We start from the raw sequence: 21,967 nt of genomic DNA, 5'->3' as shown, positions 1-21,967 counted from the left end.
TGAACTGACACTCGAAATACTACACTTGACGCTATATTTTTGCAGTATCGTTGTAGAACTAGAGTCATTTTACTAAACTTGAGATACATTGTGCATAGAATTAGAAACTCTAAAATTACACATCGGCCACAAAGGCAATCACACGACGACTGTGCTAAAGGCGGTCGCCAACCACTACTTATGGATTTAACATGCATATTTGGGTGTCGCAGGATCGAACAACATTGTCAATGTGTGCAACTCATCCGACGTCTTCAACCAGTTTTTAAACGGTAGAACACCAATGATACCCTTCACGGCGAACGATCGACATTACAACATGGGGTGCTATCTCGCCGATAGTGTCTAATTGAGGTGGCCGACCTTCGTGAAGACGCTCAACATGGCGCAAGAACCCAAACAAATTCTTTTTGCACAACGTCATGAGTGTGCTCGGAAAGATATGGAAATAGCGTTCGGAGTTCTACAAACATGATTCAACATTGTCAAAGTCCTGGGTCGTATTGTATAAGCAACACCTCACCGAAATCATTTTTGGTGTGTATTATCATACAGAACATGATAATTGAAGACAAATGGTCGGCTTTGACAAATTGGTTAGACGATAAGACCTCCGACAACTCCACCGCAAGCAGTCCCCCAAGCCAGGGTGCGATGGCACCATTCCGCGAGCACATACATTGTCAGGCACTGGCGCACAATTCTGCCGCCCACATCCAACTCTAGAAGATCTAATCGAACACATTTGAGTGGGATTTGGTAACGAGTAGCCAAAACCTTTCCTTTTAAGATTATGCATCGTAAATAAATTTTAATTTTAAGATTTCAACTGTGGAATTTTAATTTTATCAATGAAATATTATTTTTATAATTTAAATTAAATTGGTTGTGTGAAAAGAAAAAAAAATGAAGCAGTGAGACCATGAATAGTGAAGTGAATGGATGGTTAAGGGATAAATGATTGTAGGTGTTGTATCTTAAATAAATGATAAGGTAAAAAGTGGTGTATAACCCATAAAAAGTAAAGGGACGAGTTGGATGAAGGATGATCAATGTGGATGCCCCTTATCACTCCCCCAATTTCAAGTATCGCTGGCACTAACGAAATTGTATCACTAACTCACTTATCAAATAAAAAGAAAAATATTCAATGTCACGTTCAAACTATATCAAACACATGCAAAAACTCACTTTCTTTGATTTTCTCGGTCAAACTCTAGTCAAGTTTCATACTATCCCTTTGATACCAAACATGCCCTTAAAAGTCTATTAACACTCACTTCCTTTGATTTTCTCGGTCAAATTCTAGTCGAGTTTCATGCTATCTCAACACATGCCCTAAAAAGTCTTATTACATTATAACTAAAAAAATACTAAAATCTACTATCATCCAGGTTTTAAAGCAGTTCCAATGCCCAAAACTTAATGGACTGAGACGTTAGACTGTGTTGCTGAACATTATTATTTTTTGAAATTTCAAATAAAAATTGGGTCTATCCAAACATTGATTTGCTTTTTTCACGAGAGGGTAACATCAAATAAGAAGGCAACCATTTTAAAAGTTAATGAAATTAGGATTACATTACCTGGCACTGTGGGCCCCAAGTGTCCGAATTATTGATAGTATTATTGGGCTAATCAATTGGGCCTCAATGTCTAGATAGATGCGAAGAGCCTTATTCAACAGCCTGAATTTTGCATTCATTTTGCAATCACCTTAGAATTATGAATGCAAGTTTGGATGTTGTACTTTAGAGCATCCACAATGGCAATAGGTCAGTCATAGGTCAGCCACTCTCTCTTCCTGCCACGTCAATAGTATTAAAAATCCACCTGCCACATTAATATAGGTCAGTCATAGACCAGCTATAGGTCAGCCGCAATAAAAATAATTCAAAAACAACTACATTTTACAGAATAAAATTTACGATTAAATTACGGAATTAAATTTACGAGACATATACAGGAAAATTCATTCATTTCATTAAAAAAAAGGTACATAGATTAAAAAAATACATGATTTTTTTCAAAAAAAAAGGGCTTCCACACACGAGCCCCGCCACTCTCTACTCCTCGTCGTCGCCGCCGCCATCCTCGCCGCCGCCGTCCTCGCCGCCCCCACCAGTGCCCTCGAGGCATCCAAATCCACCCGCATGTTCTCGAGCATCGAGTAGAGGAACATCTTCTCCGTGGGGTCGGTTGCGACCTTCCACTCTTGGAAGACCTCGAACATACGTTCCTCCGTCTTCGCACGCGAGAATAACGTGTACGCGCGTGGGGGTGGGGGGGCCGAGATGACCTTATGGGGCGATAGGGGGGATCCTCCCTGTTAGAGTTTGTATACTAGAAATCACGTTTCGAGTGATTGAATACTGTAAAACTCTTATTTTATTTTCCAATAAATAAAACAGATTATTTTTGTCATAATGTTGTTATGTTTTACATTTAATGGATGTTAATGCATGTTTAAATGTATAAGTTAATTTAACAAAGTCTAAGTCTTTGTTTTAGTAGACCGGTTGTGGGCGTCGTCCACTTTAAGGTAATACGGTCAGTTCTAAACAAAGAAAAAGATGAATTTCACAACCTAGATGGAATTTGACTATCCATCGAGAAAGGTTGCAATGTCAGTCCGCATATTTCTAAGCCTTACTGAAATAAGATGACATTGGTGTGGTATAGCACTGAACGGATCTAACAGCAAGACTTGCCTTAGGCTATCTACTGAAAGGCGAGGTCTTGATAAATATTTATTTCTTAATCAATGTAGGTTAGCATTGAGCATACGGTATTGATTATGCACTGCTTTGACTTATCAAATGGTGCGGGTTTTTCGTAACCCAATTATCCTGATATATTGGGTAGTGGTGATCGATATCTAGCGGTGCTAGGATTGCTATTATATTGAATCGTGCGCGAGCTGAGTCTCGCTTGAAAATGTCCTCAAGAGGAGCGCGAAACGAGGTTTTATTATTCGGAACCTAGCTAGTTGGAGTGTGATTACTCTATGAATAATAAATAAGCGTTTCATGCTAAGTCCACTCTTGGAATTAATAAGAAGTTAATTAATTAAGTCAATAGCAGACATTAATTAATTAATGAACATTTTAATCTTAAGCACGGGAAATGAAAGTTAAACAGAAACCCGGATTACTTGTAATTTCGGATTTGGATGGGGAGAGTTCAATATTACTTCTGTAGTGGCTGCTCGTAATATTCCAATTATAACTTATATTAAATTGTGGGTTTAATTTAATTAGTAAAAAGAAATTTGGATGAGCCCATATCCAAAGCCTTCCATAGATCCCTGTCTGGGCCCAAAAGGAACTTAATATAAATAGGAGAATAAAGGAGACAGAAATAACACAATTCTCATTATTGTTGTTTTTCGAAAATTCCACTCCTAAGCTGAGGAGAATTTTGAAATTCTCTCATATTCCAAAAGGGATTTCTTCTGTCTTCTTTATTTAAGTCCTAGTATTCTAGTAAGATCAGCCCACACTGATATTGGGATACAGTTCGGGAACTAGAGAGAAGATTTGTGGTTTAGTACTCAAAGCATCACGTGGAGAAGAAGCTAGCCATCTTCAATTCTTTGGAGAATTAATAATGTATTTTTCTGCTCCGTAGAAAAGCATGTTTTAGGTTTCAATATTCTTAAAACATGATTAATTCAAGTTATGAGCATGATACATGTGATAATTACGCGAATAGGTTTTGTCTAAATAATCTGCTAAATAGATCTGATTATTATGTGATTGATTTATTTGCATGCGCTTCCGCTGCCAGCACCTTCAATCCCTCGCTGCCCGTTGCGCCCGCTTTTGGCCAACCGGGCGAGGGCGACGAGTAACGGATGGAGGGGACGGAAACTCCTCAGCATCCAGGGAGAGGTCGTGGGATCCGCCGCTGTAGTCGCCGGAATAGTTCAGCCTCTGCTTCTTCGGCCACCCAACGTCGCACCCCGCCCGGAACTTCTCGGAGTCCTTCAGCAACACATAGCATTCCCAGAAGAGGAACTCTTTATACTTCCCCGGTAAGGGGAACTGACTCTCGGCTATCCTCCGGGCGTCCTCCTCATTCTGCCCACTAGTCAGCTGGCGGAGGGCGTTGGCGTACAACCCCGAATATCGGCCGACCGCGACCCTGATCCGTTCCCACCCCTTCCTGCACTCCTCCCCGCTGTAGTCCTTCCCATGTGGGCAGTTCCTCCTGTAGGCTGGTCTAATCTTCACCCACATGTTGACGACCCGCTGGTTGCGAACAACCAGCGGATCGTCACAGACCGTCAACCACGCCTTGGCCACGTTGGCGTACTCATCCTCCGTCCACTTCCTCCGCGTGGGAGTGTCGTCAACACCGGGCTGCGAGGACTCGCCGACCGCCTTGCCCTTCCCCTTGCCCCTCTTCTTCTTCGGCCGGCCCGACCCGCTGGAACCGGAGTGTCCGGATCCCCGAGATCGATCCCCATATCATGCAATGACAAAAGGTCATCGCCGATGAACTGCGTCTCCACTGGGGTCGACGTGTGAGACGAAGCCGTCAAAAAATCAAGAGAGGGACGATAGACCGTGTCCCCCCGGGTGGCCCCTGCATCCCCGGATGCATACCGTGCTGCATCCCTCCCTGCCACATCATCCCCATCATCTGCTGCTGCATCTGGGGCATATCTCCCCACCCCGGCGCTGCCCGCCCGCCGCTCCCCTGCCCCCCGCCCGGCATCCCCCACGGCATACCCCCCTGCATCCCCCTCGACGCTCCAGCCATCATCCCCATCAACTGCCCCCAAGGGACGTTAAACTCTGGGCTCATCTGCCCGCCCATCTGGCCCCATTCAGATCCCACGGGTACCGTGGGCGTATGAGAGCCGCTCGTCCCCGGACTGGACTCGTTGTTGTTGTCCATCGCTCGATGATGCTCTTGTACATAAAGTTAGAGAGAGAGAAAACTCGTTAAAACAAGTGGTGAAAATGAAAATGAAACTAAAATCGCGTATATATAGGTTTTCAAAAAAATTAAACAAAAAATGAAAATAGACGTTGGCCGATCGCTGGCCGATCGGCACGCCACAATGGCGGCCAGCGCCCGTGAATCGGCTAGCCCACGCTGATTTTCTGGCCGATTCGCCGCTGGCCGACTGCAATGGTTCGGCTAGTCGATCGGCTAGCGACGCGAATCGGCTAACCGATCGGCTAGCCGGCATTGTGGATGCTCTTATACTAGTATTTGATTTCTGTATTGGTAATCTAAAAAAGCAACCAATACGGCTTACATTTGAATTTTAATGTCTATATGTGGGTTGATTTTGCTCAAACTGTTATGACGAATTTTGGATTTCAAATAAGAATTTCATCAACACGTTTTAAATATATATAAAAATCTTGTTTTACAGCCTAATGAAATCATTAGCATCGCATAACTTAACAATATCTTAGATTCGGCTTATTCTGCCGATCGATGAAAACAGAAATTCATTGTAGTAGTATAACATATGGTTGGGAAAAACATGTCACTTATACAATATTCATATACATGTAGAAATATTGAGTATTACTCCAGTATTTCTATTTTCGGTAAATCAGAACATGAAGCGAATATTAATAAAATTGAATAAGTACAAATGAAGCAAGCAGATAGAGAAAGCTGAGGCTTAGCTCTATGAAATTTATTTCCATCAGAAATATTTTCATTTACCCGCCCAATATTGAAAATCAAAATCGCCACCGTGCAGCCGCACTTTAATCGCCGCCTCTACCGGTGCCGCCATGGAAGACGATGACCAGAGAGTGGTAGATCTGGTAAAAGAACTAGTGCAACGCTTACTCTACACGTCCAACACTCAAAACCCTAGCGCATCCGCTCCTAACCAGCAAGACTACAATCAAGCCGTCAAATACTCGCTCCGCATACTATCCAGCCGCATGACGCCGTCCATTGCTGTGGACGATGCCGCCATGGCGGAATCTATCAAGAGGCGTCTTGCCACAGCCGGTAAGTCCTCCGAAGCCCTAACATTTGCCGATCTGTACGCGAAATTTTCTTTGAAAAACGGCCATGGAAGCGTGAAAAATAAGTGGTCTGTGCTGTACTTGCTGAAGACTATATCGGAGGATCGGAAAATTCGGAAAAACCAGTTTCCTAATATGATTTCTAACGGATTTTTAGATTCTGCATTGGCCGGCGGGCTGCCCGCATTACATGAGAGTGATGGGCGGAGTATTAGTTCTGGGGGGTATGCGAATTTGAATAAGAATTCGAAGGTTGGAGGGTTTAGCAATGGTTTTGATTCTTTCAAGGGCTCCTCTGACTCTGTTAGGAATTTGAGGGGTTTGAGTAACTTGGAGAAATTGGAGAGTGGCGAAAATAATTTAGGTGCTAATTTGGATAGCTTTAGTAGTTTGACTGAAAATATGCAGAAACTAAAGGGTTTGGGAGATAAATCCAGGGGGTTCAATACAAGAGAGCATTTGGAGAAACACTTTGGTGGAGGGATGTTGCTGGTATCTAAGGATCCTGAAAATATCCGTGATATGGCATATAGGGAGTTTGTGGACCTGATAAAAGAGGAAAATGAGGTTTCCGAAGTGGTTTTGGTGAGAGATGTTTTGTATGTGTGTCAAGGGATTGATGGGAAGTATGTGAAATTTGATGAGAAGGTTGATGCATATGTGCTTCCAGAGTTGGTTAAGGTGCCTAGAGCTACTAGGATTATGGCCCAGAAGCTCTGTGAACTTGGGTGGCTTTTTAGGAAAGTGAAGGGGTATATAACAGATAGTATGGATAGGTATCCAGCTGAAGATGTCGGGACTGTTGGACAGGCCTTTTGTGCTGCATTGCAGGATGAATTGTCGGATTATTATAAGTTACTGGCTGTGCTTGAAGCACAGGCAATGAATCCAATTCCATTAGTTTCAGAAAATGCAAGCTCAGGTAACTATCTTTCATTGAGGAGGCTGTCAGTTTGGTTTACTGAACCCATGGTGAAGATGAAGCTTATGGCTGTTTTAGTTGATAGCTGTAAGGTCTTAAAAGGTGGTGGCATGGCTGGGGCTATTCATATGCATGCTCAACATGGTGATCCCCTTGTGCATGATTTTATGAACAGGTTACTCCGTAGGGTATGTTCCCCGCTCTTTGAAATGGTTAGGAGTTGGGTTTTGGAGGGGGAGCTGGAGGATATCTTTGCAGAGTTTTTTGTCTTAGGTCAACCGGTAAAAGCAGAATCTCTTTGGAGAGAAGGTTATCAGCTCCATGCATCTATGCTTCCTACTTTCATTTCTCAGTCCCTTGCTCAGCGCATCTTAAGGACAGGGAAGTCAATTAATTTCCTTCGAGTTTGTTGTGATGATCAAGGCTGGGCTGATTCTGCCATTGAGGCTGCAGCTGCAGCTGGGACCAGTACGAGGAGAGGTGGTCTTGGTTACGGTGAGACTGATGCTCTTGAATCTTTGGTTACAGAAGCAGCAAAGAGGATAGATAGGCATTTGTTGGATGTAATGTTTAAACAGTATAAGTTCAAGGAACATTGCCTTGCAATCAAGAGATATTTACTTCTTGGGCAAGGTGATTTTGTTCAGTACCTGATGGATATTGTTGGTCCAGAGCTGTCTGAGGCTGCCAATACCATAAGCGCATTCAAGCTAGCTGGATTACTGGAAAGTGCAATTAGATCATCAAATGCCCAATATGACGACCCTGATATACTTGATAGGTTAAGGGTGAAAATGATGCCGCATAACACAGGGGATAAAGGCTGGGATGTGTTTTCTTTGGAATATGATGCTAGAGTTCCCTTGAATACTGTTTTCACAGAATCTGTTATGTCTAGGTATCTGAGAATCTTTAACTTTTTGTGGAAGCTTAGAAGGGTAGAGCACGCACTGATTGGTGTTTGGAAAATGATGAAACCAAATTGTGTTACTTCTCGGTTCTTTTCTAAGTTGCCCCAGGCTGTTAAATTGCAGTTAATATTGACATCAAGGAAGTGCCAAGTTCTCTGGGATGAGATGAATCATTTTGTTTCAAATCTACAGTATTATATAATGTTTGAAGTATTGGAGGAGTCTTGGTCTGATTTCTCAAAGGAATTGGAAGCAGCTAAAGATCTTGATGACCTACTTGGGGCACATGAAAAGTATCTTTATTCAATTGTTGAAAAGTCTCTACTTGGCGAACGGTCCCAAAATCTGAGCAAGACACTCTTTGTTTTGTTTGATCTCATACTGCGCTTCCGAAGCCATGCAGATCGACTCTATGAAGGCATATATGAGCTGCAGTCAAGGTATTGATTTTCTTTTGTTCCTCTTTTCCCAATAAAAATTATAGAATATGATTTGTTTTGAAATCCTCTTTATTGATTTGAGCTATTTGTGTAAAAAATGTAGAACAATGGACTCTACTTCTCGTGCTAAAGTGGGAGAGAAGAAAGTATCTAGTAACAAAACTTCAGACCAGGGTTCATGGTTAGGTGAAGGCAGGAAAGACATAACAAGACGTGCCGGGGAATTTCTCCAAAACATGGCACAAGACTTGGATGCTCTTGCAAAGGAGTACTCAACTGTCTTTGAGGGTTTTATTTCTCAATTGCCCATACAACAACACGTTGACTTGAAGTTCCTTATGTTTCGATTGGACTTCACTGAGTTTTACAGCCAGTTTAGACCCAGCAAAGGCCAGAAGCTTTTGTTTTAGTATCTGACTTTTAAGAAAATGCTGAAGACTTCAGATTATCTTATGCTCGTTTGAGTCTATCTTTGCTGCAGACGTGTGAACCAATGCTCTTCCTTATGCTAGTTTACATTGGCATTGCTTGTACAGTGTGTTGCCTTTAGGTGTGCATGATATATCTTCAGATATGCTTGTCCTAATGGTTTCTGGTTATATTTGTGATTGCTGATCTGAATCTTTCTTTTCCGTAACAGGAAAGGATTCCAGTTTAAGAAAGACACTTAGCTTGGTAAAAAAGAGGGAGCTGAAGGTACGATCCTGTAGCCAGGTTATTGTGCCATAGTCTATGTGTATTGTATTGGTTTGTTGGTTTTGTTTTGGTTATGCAAGCTTAATGTTAGATGGCTTGTAGATCTATAATTGGTGGTTGCTTTGTTGTTTTTTCTATTCTCCAATATATTTGTGCTAAGCTTTGTCACATTGCTTCATTGTATTGGTTTGCTGATAAAAAGGTGGATGATTTGTTGTGTTCTTATCAGTTCTCCCTCTGCCTTTATAGAATTACCTCTATGCTGATCCTTGAAAGGTTTCTCTCTATTCTTCTTTTGCCTCTCCCTCTCTCTCTCTCTGAGTATCGACCAACTGTTTAACTTGAATATCTTTTAGGGTGTGAGAATTGGGTAATTCAGGGATTTTTTTTCTCTTCAAACATTACACCTTAGCATAGGCGCAGCATGAAATGCTTCCTATCTCTGCATCAGAAATGATAAATTGCACAAGTGATAACATAGCTACCAGCAAAGGTTGGCCACCGGGGGCAGGTAACAGAAGTTCTGAGAACCCAACACCCTTTCTAGATAGGAAGGAAGTGGCATTCATCTGAGATGCACCGCCCGCTGCCAAACATCTATATTCGTCACAAATATTCAGCTTCAGAGAATTGGCTATTAATACAATGCCTTTTTTGATACTCACATATTTAACCTCTATATACACTATCCAGTGTTCTTTTGAATTATTGTTTATGAGGTTCATGTGTAGCCTCCTTCTGCAACTTATGCAAGCATATTATAAAAATAATTTGCTAGCTTGTCATGTTGCTTTGTATACATATACTTTACCTATTTATAGGCGACAAAATAAGTACATTCATTCTGATTGCTTATCAACTTTTGCTGCGCAATGTTTGTAAACAATATCACACTGAAATTGAGGCCTTACACTTAAACCATATTCCACTTAATGGAACAATAAATAAACAAAAATATGCGTAAAGGTTCTGAGATATTGCCATTCATGATTACACTTAAACTAATCCTTCTTTAACATTAGTAGAGGAGCAAAGCTTTCTCAGATTAAAACTTCTCACCGTCACTGCCCAAGTTAAGAAAAACAGCAGAAAGTGGTCCGACTTTAATATACACATGTGACCCTATCTCAGACACTTCAAATTAGGGAGGTCTGAGGGTGTTTTTGGGTGCACTTATCCAAGGAGAACCTGCTATTGCAAATCTCCACAGTGCAGTAACATGCTCCGCTGTAGCATACTCTATCCCAACTCGTGGCCCCACAAGTATGTTTTCTGGCTCTGGTCCGTCTAAGAGTTCCAGACCACCTATGCATCCCATATCTCATAAAATCATATACAATTTCTACTTCATTCAACAATTAATATTAACCATTAACATACCTGGTGCGAAAAGATGATGGTTAGACCACTCTGTTGTAATGCCTAACGCTTGGCCAACCTAGAAGAAGCACGATTTAAATGGAATGTAAGAGTTTGTTCTTTCTCAATTATTTGAGTTCTTAAACATCAGCGGATATTATGTAGATGCAAATCTAGGATGATACTTCACCTTTCCAGGTCCAGCTAGAAGAACAGGCTTCTCAGATTTCAAACCACGCCGCTTCTGAATGGTTTCCAGTCCTTAAAATAACAATAAGGAACCATATAATTATCACTAATCGCGGCATATATTTATGGCCACAGCTACTAGCATTGATCCAGCCACTGCAACTAATTATTATCACGTTGCATGTGTTGAATACTACAAATGTTAATTAAGCAAGAGTATTCTTTTAGCATGTGTTACTTATTTCTTAACTAATATAGTACAGCAGAAGATACTGTGGTAGCGCAACAAACTTTCTTTAACTTACCACTGACTGGAGCACATGAACGAATGAGGACAGCTGCACCAACTCCTTCTTTGTCCGCTACCACATTAAGCATTGTATGAAGACCGTAGCAAAGGTAAACATACGCATGTCCCCCAGGTCCAAACTGTTGTATTCATATAAGGATAAGATAATAAGAACTTCCTTGTGATTATACCACATGAGATGCAATTACCATGTACTTACAGCATGAGATCAGTAATGAAATTACTCCTTGGTTCAACTTTTAACTTAAATGCAACACAGACAACCTACACTCAGCCTTAAATATCTGAATCATATGATACTATCGGAAATACGTTGTGGAACTCAATATGGTGTTTCAAGATAGTCTGTTGATGAAGAGCCACGGATTTGACCTTGCTATATCAGAATTATACCTAACTTACGTTTCAAATCATCAATCCAACTACTCCATTAGTAATAAGAAATCCATTCATTACATTACATATTAAGAAGGCAACATCAATTTAGACAAAGCAAGAAACATGACTGCACAAGAGATATCGTACCACAGGGGCTGTCCTTGCAGTGATCCCAAATCGAGCGTGGCAAGCTGAGTCATTAGGCCTGTAAGCTTCAACCTTTCATCAAACACATAGAATGCATAAATCATAACCAGTCCCAAAAGCCAAGTACATATGCATCTATATCAACCTACTAAATGAAGCGAGCGATTACCTCAGTTATCTGGAGGACGACGTCGTCCTTCTTGAGGTGCTTCCCCAGCAAACGAGGGGCGAGATCAAGGGCATCAATCTGGTAGAAATCACGACTCAGGATGGGAATATTTGAAGAGATTGATGTTGTAGGCCGTATTTCCTCCTCTTGCTGATAAACGGGGTTGGGTTTTGCTCTTGCTTTCCTCTTAGTGTTCGTGTCGGTAGATTTTCGTATAGCTCTGACTGCTTTTATGGGGTTTGGAATGGTTTGATTGTTGTCCATTCGTGATGAGAGAAGACTAGATTGCCCACAGAAGCGGAGCTGAATTTTGATCGAAAGAAGAAGCATATGTTAATGGAATGGAGGGTCTTCTCTTCTCTTCTTTAATATAGAGTTAGATGGATTTGACTTTGTACTTTTCCAATTTTAATTTTAGTTTTGAATATGTATTTATTTATCTCTAGAGTTGGTGAGGCAAATGACTAATAATAAAATTTTGCACATAAATACTGGGATTATATTTTTCTGTTATTATCACTCAAAAACTTATCTAAGGCGAAACTGAAACATTACAAAATTCTTATTAATGAAAGACGCTAGGTTCAAATTCTGTGTTAATTTATGTAGCAACAAATTGATAAAAGGAAAATGATTCCTAGTCCAGTGATTCCTAGTAATATGATTTTTGACAATTTTACTTTCTAGCGTTTGGAAAATGTCAAGATTTTGAATTCTATATTAACTTTAAATACTAAACTAGAAAAAACAACAATTAATCAAAATATATACATCATCCTTCTAATATCAATAATGCTACTTAAATATAATTACTTAAATATAATTCTTGTTATATGTTAAATGCATCTAATAAATTTTGAAAATATAGAAAACACAATACAAAAATTATTTTTAAAAAATCATGGATTGAATTTAATTAGAAAAGCAAATAATCTTTAAATAGTCAATAACATGAAGTTGAAGAAGTCTAGTCTTGCAGCAAAAACGTAAAAAAGTAATTTCATCCTAATAGTTTTATTAGAAACATTTTTTTCGCCCCTTCATCATGAAAAGTGAAAAAGTAATCTAATAAATCAGGATCTCGAACAAGTTTCATTGCAGCTTTTTGTCTCTGAGAATCAGTTAATGATTCAATCTCTTGCAATTTCTCATAAAGCATATGACGATTGTCTTTTTTCACTTTGTCAGCTCCAGTAACACTTTCCAGAATACGTGCAATATATGAAAACACACAACAGAAGCCGTTATATGCATATATACGACTCAACGCACAAAAAAATTGCAGAAACCTAGAATATAAATCGTAAATTTCTTGATAAGAAGCAAAAATCTTGTTATTGAAGAATTTGGACAGAAATTGGACTGACTGCAAATCAAAAGTGAAGGTGTGGAGAATAGAAAAGAACCGCAAATAAGGAGTAGAATAGAAGAGAGAAAATTTTTTGCGTATAATTTTTCCGCATCTTTTAAAATCCTCGGATTTTGAAAAAGAATAAGTAACTAGGTAGGCTAGGGAATCAAAATCCGATTATTTTACCCAATTTTTTTACATTTTTAGGATTTTGATAACTTTCCTAATTTCTTTAAAAATCAAACAAATATTGAAATTTAAAAATCAAGAAATCAAATTAATTTCACTGCTAGAATCCTGACAACCAAACATAGCCTATATAGTTTCACAAATATAATCTTATATGCCTAAATCTTTTGTCGAAAATAATCTATTTTGTGGTAGTACTCCTACAAAATAAGCCTTATTCACTTACACATACTCCATTTGGTTAAAACAAAAGAATATGTTTATTTGAGTAGATGTATAGGTAGGTTACTTACTTCTTCTAGATCATTCTAAGAGCAGAATTTCCGCCAAAAAGAAATAGAATTGTTCACATGAATCCAGACCCTTCTATTCACAGATCTCTGTATAAATTCACCTCCTCACCACACACCCGCCGTCGCACGCCTAAATCAACACACGCTCTCACTCCCACATCTCTCTCTACAATTTAGTTAACCATGGCGAGATTGGGCGAAGGGGACAAGCGCTGGATCGTCGAAGACCGCACCGACGGCACCAACGTTCACAATTGGCACTGGGCTGAAACCAATTGCCTCGACTGGTCTAGGAAATTCCTCGAGCACCTTCTGTGCGGCAAGCCCATCCTCTCCGGCGAGGGCAATCTCCACATCAAGATCAACAAGGTCGAGAAGCTCGACGGAGAGGCCTACGTCAATGTTCGCAAGGGGAAGATTATTCCCGGCTACGAGTTGAATTTGGTCGTCTCCTACGATGCGGAGGCCAAAGATGCCGATGGCAAATCGATTTTGAAAACCGAGGGTTCTGTCGATGTTCCCTACATCTCCGACGAGAACGCCGGCGAGGATCCGGATATGAGAATCACTATCAAAGACGATGGGCCGATTGGGAAAACGCTCAAGGAAGCGTTTGTTGCCAAGGGGAAACCTTTTGTGTTTGCGCAAATTAGGGCATACGTCGACGCAATGGCAAAAGGGGGGCCTGCTAAGGAGGATTTGGAAGTGAAGAAAGTCTCCGTGAAGAAACCTGGCTCTGAGTCTGCTGCTGCTGCTAGTAATAACGCAGCGGCTGTGGCTGCGGCTGCCGCTGTGAAGGAGGTGAAGAAGAAAGTGGAGAAGAGGAAGGAGGGGTTTAAGACGATAACGATGAGCGAGAAGTTCAGCTGTCGAGCGAGGGATTTGTTTGAGATTTTAATGGATGAGAATAGGTGGAGAGGGTTTACGCAGAGCAATGCCAGGATCAGTAAGGAGGTGGGTGGTGAGTTCAGTATTTTTGATGGATCAGTGACAGGGAAGAACCTCGAGTTGCAGGAAGGGAAGCTCATTGTTCAGCAATGGAGATTTGGGAGCTGGCCTGATGGCATTACATCCACGGTATAGTGCAGAAAAACCTTGAATCTCTTTAACACCACTTTATATGTGACTAGTGATTATCTTTTACTTGCAACTGTGGATTACATGTGTGTTTTGCTTGTATCTTTCTGCAGCTGTGAATGCTAGTTTAGTTATGTTGAATCTTGTTTAGAAATTCGTAGGATGCGTGTAGTTTCGGCTTATTGGTCAAATTGCCAATGTTCTTGTGTTTTGATTAGTAAGTGTGTTTGTGTTAGGAAGTAGAAGTTGATTTTGAAGATAATTATGCAGATTCAGAACTCAGAAGCTCACAATGTAGATTATAATAGATATGATGTAACATGCACTGGTAAATGATTTGGCATTGTTTATAGGAGAGTTAGGACTTAGGAGGTCTAGTTAGTACTAGTACTCCCTCTGACCCAACTAAGTTGTGTTGAATGGATAAGAGTGATGGAATAAAGTAATGGTGATTAGAAGTTTTGTGTTTTGTCAAATATGACTCAACTTAGTTGCGGCATTCCAAAAGGGAATACAACTAAACTTAGTTGGGACGGAGGGAGTATGATTTTTGGATGCTTCATTAGCTAATTTATATCAATCATTATTAGTATGCAAATTGGAAGTTTTTGTTTTTCTTGATACACTGCACATGCATAATTGTATGAGCAAGTGGTGATAGATAGATAGATGATCAGCTATTAATATCTCCGAGTTGGTCATATATCATATTCCATGTTGTTTGACAGACTGGAGTCTGATCTTATGAACTTTAGTTCTCTGCAACTTTGTTGTCTCTCTGTTAAGCAATTTGCTCATGAATGTAGGTACGTCTCGCTTTTGATGAGCCTGAATCTGGGACTACTGTCGTCAAGCTCACTCACACCGATGTACCAGAGGAAGACCGGTTAGTTTCTCGAGTGATTGATAGTATTTCTGTTGGCTGCTGCATTTCCGTTTCTTAAGGTTTGTTGATGCAGGTATGGCAATGCCACCGTGGTTGAAAACACAGAGAGAGGATGGAGGGATCTCATCTTCCACAAAATACGGGCTGTTTTTGGATTCGGCATCTAGAATATGTTTGCTCTGAGACAATTGTGGAACCAAACTATGTTGTGTTTTTTAATTTACAAACCAGGATGTGAGATTAATCAAACTGATGATTGGTTGATGAAATTTGACGAAGAAGTGTTTGATCAGAGTGTAATTTTGATGTTTTTCTCATATTACTTTGCACACGATAGTGTCGTTATTTTTGAGATTTGATCGTTATTAGATAGTTACATCTGGTCCAAGTCCTGCTGCTGCTATTGTCTAGTTTGTAGCACTAATGTTGGCACTGCTAAATTACTCTAGGATCCATTTTATGGAAACAGGTATTTACATCATTACATGGCCTACATCTACAAGCGTTATCGCAGTTACATAACTTACATTGTTCGTTGTGTTCATAATTTGGTTTACTCAAATTCTGTCTGACTCCTGTAACTTCATTTCCCCATCAACACCTCTTTTTTATTGAGTACTCTTGATTTGATTTTAATTAATCAGTACGAATCTAATTAATTTATCCATTTAAATCATACTACTAGTATTTATGATTTAATATTAATTTACTGAAGGTTAATTTAAGCTTAGTTCGTCCATTAAAATCAAATTTATAGTTTATTAAAATTATGAAGTTTTCAAACATTTTATTAAAATTATCTTAGATAGTAGTTTTGAAACTGTTCATTTGAAACTTTATGAAAACTATCTTTAAATAAATAGATAGTTTTTTGTTTTATTTTTAAATACTCTATCCATTTAGGGTTGGTAATTTTTTGGCACGACACGATAATCCGACACGAATTCGTACGAAACTAATGAGTTTGGATCAAAGCTTTTTGGGTTCGTGTCCTTATCGGGTCGACTCGTTAAGAACACGAAAATTTCGTATCGTGTTTATATCGGTTCAGGTTACCCGTTTAAGAAATAATATTATGATATTATTAATTTTGAGTATTTTAAAAATGATAATTTTTTTTGTTGGATTTTGTTGCTATGAATGATGAATCTATTGATATTATTGTTCATCAGATCAGATTGTGTAATCAGATTTTGGGTTTTTAATTAGGCTCTTTATGATCAGATTCAAGATTTTTTTTAACTTTTGTTAATCAAGAGCAGTTGTTATCAAGTTCTCATCGATCGTGTTATCGGGTTCTAACCATGTTATCAGGTCGTGTTGTTATAGCGTCGTGTCATGTACATGTTGTTATTGTGTCGTGTTGACCCAAGGTGGTATGGTCGTTAATGGGTTCGTGTCGACTTTGGACTTAAGGGTAGCAGGTCGGGTTCGTGTTTGGGTTTGGGTTTGAGGTTTTCTTAACAGGTCGTGTTTGTCCTTACTGGGTTGGGTCGTTAACATGTTGACCCGATAACGACCTAACACGCTTGATTTGTCACCCTTAGGGCATCCGCATCCTTGTCTCTTATCTGTCTCTTAATCGTCTCATCTCTTTACTATTCATGGGTCCCGCTGTACTTTTCACCCCATCTCTTAACTAAGAGACAACACCTGCGTCCCTCCATCTCTTAACCATCTCATCCCTTAACTATTCATTCAATTTCATTTTTTATTTTTAATTCCAACAAATTCAATTAATAAAAATACACTTCATTAAATAAAATAAAAAATACAATTTAAAGGCCTAAAAAATTAAAAAATACATAATTAAAATCCTTAAAAAACTAAAAATACATAATTAAAATCATAAAAAATTAAAAAAACACACCATTAAAAAAAATTGAGTGAGAATAGAGAGTTTTTTTATGGTGAATAATTTGTGGGAATGACTTGGTATTTATAGAAGTGATTGGAGGCTTTAAAAAAATTGAAAAAAAATTACAAATTTGAAAAAACCGGCTATAAACGGCTAGTATAATTTTTGGAATTTTTTTATATATATATTTTTTTAATTTTTGAATTTTTTCTGATTTAAAAAAAATAAAAAAAAATCAATTTTAACGGATATAAACGACGCCCACTCGCGGGTCGGCGAGTGGGTGTCACGCACGAACCACAGCTCGCCACGTCGCCAAGGAGCGTGGCGAGACATCTCGAGGCCAGCCTCTTCGGAAGGAGACACGGGACGAGATGTCCAGTCTCGTCAAGACGAGATGGAGGCCGCATCGCCGTCTCGATGCGGTCTCGTCTCTTCGAGACGAGATAGAGCCCGCATCGAGATGAGATGCGGATACCCTTATATCCATTCCTTAAAAATAGATCATATTTGCTATTTTAGGAGGTCTCTTAAAAATAAAACAAATCTATTTAAGATTTTTTTTTCCTCTAACGAGGTGGGTTATACTAACAATTCTCTAATCACTTTTTTCTTTCTGTCATTCTCTTACTTTACCAATTGTATATTAAAATTCTTGTCATTTCCAATGTTCTGGAGCGAGGGAATACGATAGATGGCGCACAAGACATTAGTGATTATAATACGCGATGACATACTTATTTTTGCTCAAGCCTTATGTATTAGCACTAAATTATTCAAGTATATGCACAAGACATTAGTGATTATAATACGCGATGACATACTTATTTTTGCTCAAGCCTTATGTATTAGCACTAAATTATTCAAGTTTATCCACAGGCGATTCAGTTTGAAGTTTGAACTTCCATTAAACTCGAAATTTATCAGCCCAATCTAGTCCAACACCAATATGAATCTTGTAATGAGCCTTTTCCCTCCTTTTTGCAACATTATATGGAAAATTTACCTGGCCCATGATGCATGTACCTTTCACCATGTTCGGATCATTTTTCTTTTGTAGTATATAATATAATAGTACAAATCAAATTCTTCGAGTTGTTTTAAAAATAGACTTATTAGTGTAATCTCTACCTATAACTACATGCTACTCTTCAGGGAAAAAAATGAAATTTCTTTAATTAATATATTCAGTTGAATTATTGACTTAGACCAAGTCGCCTAGGTTTAAGATTATCTATGCATGCAAGATTTCTTTTAAATAATTAAAAAATTGAATCCTGAGATTTCAAATATTTATGAGTTGCATGTTGAGGTGATGAATTTTCATTTTGTACAATTTAAATTTTCGAAAATGGATTTAGTTAATAAGGAAGTAAATTAGACATACTTCATATGCTGATCATGAAGGCATAATAAGCACAGCACAAAATCAAAATGTGGGTCGGTGGAATAAAGTGGTTGGATTAGATAGTGGGAAAAAATGTCAAGTGGGCAATTTATGAAATAGGGCCCAGTTTTTGCTGGTTCATCTATAGTCACTGTCTCAACTCTCAATCCTACACATCTTTGATAATATGTTACTCCCTCCGTTCCCTCATAGTTGAGGCGAAACTTTTCGGCACGGAATTTAAGAAATGAATGTTGAGTGTGTTAAATAAATAGATAAAAAAGTAAGAAAGAGAAAAAGGTAGAGAGAATAATATAAAAAGTGAATAAAGTAGAGAGAATAAAGTAAGAGAGAGTAAAGTAAGAAAGAGAAAAAAGTTACTATAAATGGAAATGACTCAACTATAAGGGAACTTCCCGAAATGGAAAAATGACTCAACTATTAAGGAACGGAGGGAGTACTTTTAATATATTTCTTCCTCATATACATGAATAATACATATAAATTTCTGAAATTTCACAACCTCTTTATTCGAAAATCGAATACATTTATTTAGCCTGAATCCTGATCGTATCCAATTGATAGTATTAGTACTATTTAGAGAGATTGGCATTTGGCACAATGTTTCCGTTATTATTTACTCCTTTACCAATTTTATATATGAATGTGACATTTGTTTTCTGCTCCAATGTAAATTTTTAAATAGAGCATTTATATTTTATGTTGAAACCAAATGGATATTTAGTATTTTGGATTAAATAACAAACTCTAAGCAGGCCAGAGTCTGCATTGGATTTTTTCAAAGATTGTAAATTTATAAATAATAAAAACGGGACCAATTATTAATTTGAATTTGTGCCATCTGGATTGTTTTATTGACCATTGCTGTAAAATGGACCCTTCAAATAATGTAGCATTATCGGTATAGACTGATTGAAAAGCCACTTTACAGTTTACACCAACATTTTCCTTCTTTTTTCCCGATAATTTATTTGTTACTCCTAATTAAATTTTATGAAGACAAACTAAATTAATTATTCCAACTAATAATGACTACAAGTAGATAAATAGCGTACTAACAAAATATTTCATTATTAAAAGGAGAAACGAATTATTTGTTCATAAGCAGCACATGTAGGGATTCTTTTATAAGAAAAGAACAACTTTACCATCAAATTCCAATTGTACATAATGCATTCTTTGTGACAAAACCAAGCAAAAATTTAAATTATAGGTGTACTATAAACTTCGCGTTAGAGCATCCACAATAGTGGACTAGCCGGCACCTTAACCGCCGGCGAGTGGCTAAGCGCTCGGCTAACTGAGAGAGCGAAAAAAAACACCCTAGAGCTAGGAGCGCGGCTAGTCAACTTTTTATTTATTTTTTGTTTTTTCTATTCGAATTTCATTTTTTTTCTATGTTTTTTTTCTCTAATTCATTTCGTTGTTATTGTTTTTTGTGTTTTTTTCTCAGGATGGCTAGGGCATTGGGTAGCCTATTGCTAGGCTAGCTATAGAAAAGACGATGATGTGGCAAAATGAGTTTTTAGCTAGACTATTGTCTATTGCTAAGCAATTGCTACTCTGAGCTAAACATATTCTTAAAGCCAATAAATAGAGATATATTTATTTAAGAAATAACGAAAACTGATATTTGGGCGGAAACAAGTATTTTTTAAAGCCAATAAATAGAGATATATTTATTTAAGAAATAACGAAAACTGATATTTGGGCGGAAACAAGTATTTTTTAATGTTTGTCTAATTAGACATGATAATTGCAATATCTAAAGCTACTATGTCGAATTGTAATTTTTATTTAGAAAAAAAAGACAACCAAAGTTTAATTGTATGGTAAAATCCTTTTTACGTCAATTTCTTTTTTATCATTAACAATTTAGTGTAGGAGTCGTTCGCACGACTCTTGGTTCTAATGTTTTCGTCTTCACCTTCGTATGTACGGTGTAGAACACGTGTTACGTCAATACATAGTAAAGGTCCACACGCTAATGACTCTTTTTCTCTAATTACTCTACATTTTGTTTATGTTTTGGTATGAAATAAAAAGACATTAATGATTCCCCTCCCAACACATGCCATCCACCAGAAAATTAAAATGGAATCACAGCCCATGACAAAAAAAGTATAGCTAATACGGCATACCTAATTCACTTTAATCACTCATCCTTTACTCATCATCCCCCCTTCTCTCTTTATAGTCTCTCATCAATTATTTAAATACTGTATTATTCAACTATCCACTTAAAATCCTAATATTAAATTATTAATGCAAGCTAAACTAGTCAAAACTATTTAAATAAACGGACCAAGAAAAAGATAGCAGGATACAAAAATTGCTTACTCAAACTACGTAATCAACTTTCTAAATAGGGGCGGATCTAGAAATATAGTACCACTGGTAAATAAATAAGAGCAAATTATATATATTTTTTTTTTTGGAGAATTTGAGAAAGAGCAAATATAAAAAAAATCAAAAAAATTGCAAAATTGAATCACAAACTAACATATGTTAAAATATTTAAGGAGGGGCATTTGCCATAAGTTGGATCTGTCCATTGTTTCCACGAGTATTAAATGATCAATATCAATAATTAGAAATAGAAATAGAAATAGAAATACAGTATTAATTTGTATTTCCATTCTAGGAGTATTAAATGATCAATATCAATAATTCGAAAATTGAAGTAGAAATACAGGAGTATTAATTTGTATTTCTATTTGAGTATTTTGGAAAAGTATTAAGGCAACATGTACGGTAGATAGATAAAGTATTAACTATTCAGCTATGCATTAATTTGCATTGAAATTGACAACTGTATTTTTAGTATTTTTTTTAATGGGAATTTAATGAGACGGGACAGGGTGAGCAGAAATTCCATGGAATGCGACAGGGGGTCACAGGCGAGCCACACGTACACGTGGACGAATCGTAGCGGTGAGTTCTCGAAGCTAGCCTGACGGTGGTGGCAATTCTGCAATTAGCCTCTCTTTGGGGGAGACAAACTTTGCTTATTTTGGTTTGGCTCAATTCAGTTCCGCGTAGAATTTCTAAGAGCATCTCCAATGCCGGCTAGCCGATTCGCGTCGCTAGTCGATCGGCTAGCCGAACCATTGCAGCAGGCTAGCCGAGAATCGGCGAGAAAAGTGGTATGGGCTAGCCGATTCGGGTGCACTGGCCGCCATTGTGGCGTGCCGATCGGCCAGCGCTATTTTTTTATTTTATTTTTTTAATTTTTAAAAAACTATATAATGTAATTTTTTATGTTTTTTTTATGATTTTTTTTAATTATGTAATTTTTAAATAGGCACACAGACGACGGGCTGGACCCAACAAAATTAATACCTAAAATAGAAACATGTCACAGCAAAACCCCCGT

At 38.1% G+C, this 21,967-nt stretch overlaps 3 protein-coding genes across 3 annotated transcripts; 2 read left to right on the top strand and 1 right to left on the bottom strand.

The window, feature by feature from the left end:
- Nucleotides 1-5,622: 5,622 nt before the first annotated feature.
- On the top strand, nt 5,623-9,202 carry SPC98 (spindle pole body component 98). The gene is made up of 3 exons (XM_048104128.2): nt 5,623-8,281; nt 8,385-8,831; nt 8,922-9,202. The coding sequence occupies exons 1-2, from the start codon at nt 5,766-5,768 to the stop codon at nt 8,689-8,691; spliced, it is 2,823 nt and encodes a 940-aa protein (XP_047960085.2). The 5' UTR covers nt 5,623-5,765; the 3' UTR covers nt 8,692-8,831; nt 8,922-9,202.
- Nucleotides 9,203-9,791: 589 nt separating this feature from the next.
- LOC125205294 (DNA-3-methyladenine glycosylase (MAG)) lies at nt 9,792-11,891 on the bottom strand. The gene is made up of 6 exons (XM_048104133.2): nt 11,530-11,891; nt 11,361-11,432; nt 10,831-10,954; nt 10,527-10,597; nt 10,358-10,415; nt 9,792-10,282 (listed from the first exon to the last, which is right to left on the bottom strand). The coding sequence occupies exons 1-6, from the start codon at nt 11,857-11,859 to the stop codon at nt 10,119-10,121; spliced, it is 819 nt and encodes a 272-aa protein (XP_047960090.1). The 5' UTR covers nt 11,860-11,891; the 3' UTR covers nt 9,792-10,118.
- A 1,475-nt stretch (nt 11,892-13,366) lies between these two features.
- Nucleotides 13,367-15,625, top strand: LOC125206025 (Aha1 domain-containing protein). The gene is made up of 3 exons (XM_048105291.2): nt 13,367-14,439; nt 15,246-15,325; nt 15,399-15,625. Exons 1-3 carry the CDS (start codon nt 13,546-13,548, stop codon nt 15,490-15,492), a joined length of 1,068 nt encoding a protein of 355 aa, XP_047961248.2. The 5' UTR covers nt 13,367-13,545; the 3' UTR covers nt 15,493-15,625.
- The last annotated feature ends 6,342 nt before the right edge of the window (nt 15,626-21,967 follow it).

Source organism: Salvia hispanica, chromosome 6, assembly GCF_029641045.1.
Source record: "Salvia hispanica isolate PSC_SH4W2 chromosome 6, Shi_PSC_v1, whole genome shotgun sequence".
Lineage (NCBI taxonomy): Eukaryota > Viridiplantae > Streptophyta > Magnoliopsida > Lamiales > Lamiaceae > Salvia > Salvia hispanica.
The sequence above is the reverse complement of the archived record's forward strand: the minus strand, read 5'-3'. Positions and strand labels throughout refer to the sequence as shown.